The 6,753-nt window shown below is 46.5% G+C and overlaps 1 protein-coding gene across 1 annotated transcript in view; it reads right to left on the bottom strand.

Moving 5' to 3' along the window:
* Positions 1 to 6,118, bottom strand: part of ypel1 (yippee-like 1) — a 53,329-nt gene extending 47,211 nt beyond the window's left edge. Inside the window, exon 1 of the mRNA XM_045695453.1 lies at positions 5,839 to 6,118. Coding sequence (XP_045551409.1) covers positions 5,839 to 5,955 — 117 coding nt within the window. The 5' untranslated portion in view covers positions 5,956 to 6,118. The remainder of the gene's footprint in view (positions 1 to 5,838) is intronic.
* Positions 6,119 to 6,753: the final 635 nt, after the last annotated feature.

The raw sequence follows: 6,753 nt of genomic DNA on the forward strand, positions 1-6,753 counted from the left end.
ACACATTAACTCAACAGGAGAAAGAGAGGGGTGGTAGACACATTAACTCAACAGGAGAGAGAGAGAGAGGGTGGTAGACACATTAACTCAACAGGAGAGAGAGAGAGAGAGGGTGGTAGACACATTAACTCAACAGGAGAGAGAGAGAGGGTGGTAGACACATTAACTCAACAGGAGAGCGAGAGAGGGTGGTAGACACATTAACTCAACAGGAGAGAGAGAGAGAGAGAGGGTGGTAGACACATTAACTCAACAGGAGAGAGAGAGAGAGAGGGTGGTAGACACATTAACTCAACAGGAGAGAGAGAGAGAGAGGGTGGTAGACACATTAACTCAACAGGAGAGAGAGAGAGAGGGTGGTAGACACATTAACTCAACAGGAGAGAGAGAGAGAGAGAGAGAGAGAGAGGGTGGTAGACACATTAACTCAACAGGAGAGAGAGAGAGAGGGTGGTAGACACATTAACTCAACAGGAGAGAGAGAGAGAGGGTGGTAGACACATTAACTCAACAGGAGAGAGAGAGAGGGTGGGTATATGTAGGTAGGGGTATTCATAGATAATAAACTGCGAGTAACAGCAATGAAAAGAAATGCAAATAGTCCGGGTAGTCATTCGATGAATTGTTCAGCAGTCTAGGAGCTGTAAGAGGCGGCTCTCCAGAGGTGATGCTCCTAGTGGCCGGTGGCATTAATGCAGGACAACTGAAATCCATTTCTACCTCATTTCTACCAGCATGTCAGAGGGGAAAAAAACTCTACATCACCTTTACTCCACACACAGAGACTAGTACAACGATCTCAAGAGATATATATATATATAAATATATATAAAAACACACACATATATACACACACACACACACACACACACACACACACACACGCACACAAACATACTAAACAAACAGGGGTTGTGTAGGTAGGTATCCTGCAAGTACAGTTAATTCGGAAAGTATTCAGACACCTTGACTTTTTCCACATTTTTTAACGTTACAGCCTTATTCTAAAATGTATTAAATAAAGGTTTTCCTCATCAATATACACGCAATACCCCATAATGACATCACAATACCCCATAATGACATCACAATACCCCATAATGACATCACAATACCCCATAATGACAAAGCGAAAACAGGTTATAATTTTTTTGCAAATGTATTAAAAATAAAAAAACTGATACCTTATTTACATAAGTATTCAGACCCTTTGCTATGAGACTTGAAATTGAGCTCAGGTGCATCCTGTTTCCATTGATTATCCTTGAGATGTTTCTACAACTTGATTGGAGTCCACATGTGGTAAATTCAATTGATTGGACATGATATTGAAAGGCACACTCCTGTCTATATAAGGTCCCACAGTTGACAGTGCATATTAGAGCAAAAACCAAGCCATGAGGTCGAAGGAATTGTCCGTAGAGCTCCGAGACAGGATTGTGTCGAGGCGCAGATCTGGGGAAGGGTACCAAAACATTTCTGCCGCATTGAAGGTCCCCAAGAACACAGTGGCCTCCATCATTCTTAAAAATGTAAGAAATTTGGAACCACCAAGACTCTTACTAGAGCTGGCTGTCCGGCCAAACTGAGCAATCAGGGGAGAAAGGCCTTGGTCAGGGAGGTGACCAAGAACCTGATGGTCACTCTGACAGAGCCCCATATTTTTATTTTACCTTTATTTATACAGGTTTATTCTCATTGAGATAATATCTCTTTTCCAAGCGAGACCTGGTCCCATAGCAGCAAGGGGAACAACGTTTCAGACAAACCAAATTACATACACTCACACAACATTAAACAAAACTATAAACACACATACAGTACAACAAAAACATATTACATTTAAAAACACAAACATCTTGACTAAAAACAGCTGGCCTAAAAACAATTACACTCTTCTATAATATATACATCGATCAAGTGTTTGAACTCCGCCAATGAAACTAAATCATCACATTTTAAAATGTTCAGGAGAGAATTCCAGGACCACGGAGCTGAGTAACTAAAACTATTTCTACCATGACCTGTTCTAATTCTTGGTACTGTTAGAAGCAAATCAGAATGGGACCGTAATTGATATTTATTTACTGACCTGACTAAAAAAGAACAGAGATAACATGGCATTTTACCCAATATGGCCTTATAAATCAGTGTATACCTGTGTTTAAGCCTACGCAAGGTCAATGACGTCCAGCCAACAGCGCTGCAGAGATCACAATGATGTGTTAGACGTTTCTGATTGGTAATGAACCTGAGGGCTGCATGATACACTGAATGAAGTGCTCTCAGGGTAGTGGCTGAGGCCTGCATATATATAACATCACTAAAATCTAAAACCGACAGTAATGTACATCGTACCAGCCCCTTCCTGGCCTCAAAAGAAAAACAAGCCTTATGCCGGTAATAAAATCCTATTTTCATCTTGAGTTTCCTTATCAAGTTCTCTACATGCACAGTGAAGCTCAGCTTATCATCAGCCCCCACACCCAAATATTTGTACACTTTAACTTGCTCTATAGTATGTCCAGCCAATGTAGCAATGACATGATTTGTAACATGCCTGGCATTTGAAAATACCATGCATTTTGTTTTACCCGAATTTAGAACCAGCTTTAAATCATACAGATTCTGTAGTATGATGTTAAATGCTCTTTGGGCATTTTCAAAAGCTAAAGATAAACTACTACCACTTGAATAAAGAACAGTATCATCTGCATACAAATGAACATCAGCTGTTTCAATAAGATCCCCAATGTTGTTGATATACAAAATGAACAACAGTGGGCCCAAAGTAGAACCTTGCGGAACACCTGAGCACACCTCTATGGACTCAGATTTACAACCATCCGCCATTACACATTGTGTACGATTTGATAGGTAATTTATAAACCAATCTAGAGCAAGACCAGTAATTCCACAACATTTTAACCTTTGCACTAACAGCATGGTCCACGGTGTCAAAAGCCTTCGGCAAATCAATAAACAGACACACAATGTAACTTCTTATCAAGAGCACAGTGGATGTCATTTAAAACCTTCATAGTTCCTCTGTGAAAATGTGAGAACCTTCCAGAAGGACAACCATTTCTGCAGCACTCCACCAATCAGGCCTTTATAGTAGAGTGGCCAGATGGAAGTCACTCCTCAGTAAAAAGGCACATGACAGCCCGCTTGGAGTTTGCCAAAAGGTACCTAAAGGACTCTCAGACCATGAGAAACAAGATTCTCTGGTCTGATGAAACCAACTATTTGGCCTGAATGCCAAGTGTCACGTCTGGAGGAAACCTAGCACCATCCCTACGGTGAAGCATGGTGGTGGCAGCATCATGCCGTGGGGATGTTTTTCAGCGGCAGAGACTGGGAGACTAGTCAGGATCGAGGGAAAGATGAACGGAGCAAAGTACAGAGAGATCCTAGATGAAAATCTGCTCCAGAGCACTCAGGACCTCAGACTGGAGCGAAGGTTTACCTTCCAACAGGACAACGACCCTAAGCACACAGCCATGACAACATAGGAGTGGCTTCGGGACAAGTCTCTGAATGTCCTTGAGTGGCCCAGCCAGAGCCCGGACTTGAACCCAATCGAACATCTCTGGAGAGACCTGAAAATAGCTCCCCATCCATCCTGACAGAGCTTGAGAGGATCCACAGAGAAGAATGGGAGAAACTCCCCAAATACAGGTGTGCCAAGCTTGTAGCGTCATACCCAAGAAGACTCTAGGCTGTAATCGCTGCCAAAGGTGCTTCAACAAAGTACCGAGGAAAGGGTCTGAATATTTATGTAAATGTCCATTTAAAAAAAAAATGTTAAACTGTTTTTGCTTTGTCATTATGGGGTATTGTGACGTCATTATGGGGTATTGTGACGTCATTATGGGGTATTGTGTGTAGATTGATGAGGGAAAACAACAATTTAATAAATTTTAGAATAAGGCTGTAATGTGACAAAATGTGGAAAAAGTCAAGGGGTCTGAATACTTTCTGAATGCACTGCAGGTAGTCTGCGGGGTAGGTAGTATGCGGGTAGGTGAGGTAGTTAGCCTGCAGCTTGGTTTCCTGCAGGTACAGCAGGTAGTCTGCAGCTTGGTAGCCTGCAGCTTGGCAGCCTGCAGGTACAGTAGCCTGCAGCTTGGCAGCCTGCAGCTTGGCAGCCTGCAGCTTGGCAGCCTGCAGGTACAGTAGCCTGCAGCTTGGTGGCCTGCAGCTTGGTGGCCTGCAGGTACAGTAGCCTGCAGGTACAGTAGCCTGCAGGTACAGTAGCCTGCAGCTTGGTAGCCTGCAGCTTGGTAGCCTGCAGCTTGGTAGCCTGCAGGTACAGTAGATAGTTTGCAGCTTGGTAGCCTGCAGGTACAGAAGATAGTCTGCAGCTTGGTAGCCTGCAGCTTGGTGGCCTGCAGCTTGGCGGCCTGCAGCTTGGCGGCCTGCAGCTTGGTGGCCTGCAGGTACAGTAGATAGTCTGCAGCTTGGTGGCCTGCAGGTACAGTAGATAGTCTGCAGCTTGGTAGCCTGCAGCTTGGTAGCCTGCAGGTACAGTAGATAGTCTGCAGCTTGGCAGCCTGCAGGTACAGTAGATAGCCTGCAGGTACAGTAGATAGTGTGCAGCTTGGTGGCCTGCAGGTACAGTAGATAGTCTGCAGCTTGGTAGCCTGCAGGTACAGTAGATAGTCTGCAGGTACAGTAGATAGTCTGCAACTTGGTGGCCTGCAGGTACAGTAGTCTGCAGCTTGGCAGCCTGCAGGTACAGTAGATAGCCTGCAGCTTGGTAGCCTGCAGCTTGGTAGCCTGCAGCTTGGTAGTCTGCAGGTACAGTAGATAGTCTGCAGGTACAGTAGGTAGCCTGCAGCTTGGCGGCCTGCAGGTACAGTAGCCTGCAGCTTGGTAGCCTGCAGCTTGGTAGCCTGCAGGTACAGTAGATAGTCTGCAGGTACAGTAGATAGCCTGCAGCTTGGTAGCCTGCAGGTACAGTAGATAGTCTGCAGGTACAGTAGATAGTCTGCAGGTACAGTAGATAGTCTGCAGGTACAGTAGATAGTCTGCAGCTTGGTAGCCTGCAGGTACAGTAGATAGTCTGCAGCTTGGTAGTCTGCAGCTTGGTAGCCTGCAGGTACAGTAGATAGTCTGCAGCTTGGTAGCCTGCAGGTACAGTAGATAGCCTGCAGCTTGGCAGCCTGCAGGTACAGTAGATAGTCTGCAGGTACAGTAGTCTGCAGGTACAGTAGATAGTTTACAGCTTGGTAGCCTGCAGGTACAGTAGCCTGCAGGTACAGTAGATAGTCTGCAGCTTGGTAGCCTGCGGGTACAGTAGATAGTCTGCAGCTTGGTAGCCTGCAGGTACAGTAGATAGCCTGCAGCTTGGCAGCCTGCAGGTACAGTAGATAGTCTGCAGGTACAGTAGATAGCCTGCAGCTTGGCAGCCTGCAGGTACAGTAGCCTGCAGGTACAGTAGATAGTCTGCAGCTTGGTAGCCTGCAGGTACAGTAGATAGTCTGCAGCTTGGTAGCCTGCAGGTACAGTAGATAGTCTGCAGCTTGGCAGCCTGCAGGTACAGTAGATAGTCTGCAGCTCATCCATAAAGGAGGCTAATAGATGTTGACAACCTGGGTGGGGTTCAGAGGCTGATTACCTGTGGCTCGCTGGGTAATCAGCTTAAGTGTCTGGACCAGCTAGCAGAGCTCTGGATTGGCTCCCTGGTAAACAACTAGATTGATTCTGATCTAGTCAACAAAATGAAGTTGATATTTTTTTGTAGTGTGTGTGAAAATGCACTGGACTTTGCATTGTGTGTGTGTGTGTGTGTGTGTGTGTGTGTGTGTGTGTGCACGCTTCCAGCCCCCCTACCTTAGAGATGAGTTCGTCGTGGTTGGCCAGGTGTGCCCGACAGTGTATACAGCTGTAGGTGCGATGACACGAGGGCAGGTAGGCCTGGAACGTCTTCGACTTGGTCATCTTCACCATGTCACATGGGCGGGGCTCTGGGCTAAGATTGGCTGATGTGCCGGGGGCTGCGGCGTCCGGGCTAGCGGCGGACGAGCAGCAGCTCTGCTGAACTTGCTGACAGAAGAAGCACTGGAAGATGCAAGCAAAAGCCGTCGTTGTTGAGGAGTGGGTGTGTGGCGGCAGGCTCCACACAGCAACCACGAGGAAACTACACCTGGAGAGGAAGACAGGAAGAATATTAAGACAGACAGTTAGGAGAGAGGAGAAGAGGAGAAAGGAGAAGGAGAGAGGGAGAGAGGAGAGGGGAGAGAGAGAGGGGAGAGAGGAAAGGGAGAGAGGAAAGGGGAGAGGGGAGAGGAGAAGGAGAGAGGGAGAGAGGAGAAGAGTAGAAGAGGAAGGAGAGGGGAGAGGTAAGGGAGAGAGGAGAATAGGAGAGGAGAGGGAGAGAGGAGAATAGGAAAGGGAGAGAGGAGAATATGAGAGGGAGAGAAGAAAAGGAGATAGGAGAATAGGAGAGAGGAGAATACGAGAGAGGAGAATAGGAGAGGAGAATAGGAGAGGGGAGGGAGAGAGGAGAATAGGAGAGAGGAGAATAAGAGAGGGAGAGAGGAGAATAGGAGAGAGGAGAATAGGAGAATAGGAGAGCGGAGGGAGAGTGGAGAATAGGAGAGAGGAGAATAGGAGAGGGGAGGGAGAGTGGAGAATAGGAGAGGAGAGGAGAGAGAGGAGAAGGAGAGAGGAGAATTGGAGAAGAAGAGGGGGGAGGGAGAGAGGAGAATAGGAGAGAGGAGGGAGAGAGGAGAATAGGAGAGAGGA

Source organism: Salmo salar, chromosome ssa15, assembly GCF_905237065.1.
Source record: "Salmo salar chromosome ssa15, Ssal_v3.1, whole genome shotgun sequence".
NCBI classification, from domain to species: Eukaryota; Metazoa; Chordata; class Actinopteri; order Salmoniformes; family Salmonidae; genus Salmo; species Salmo salar.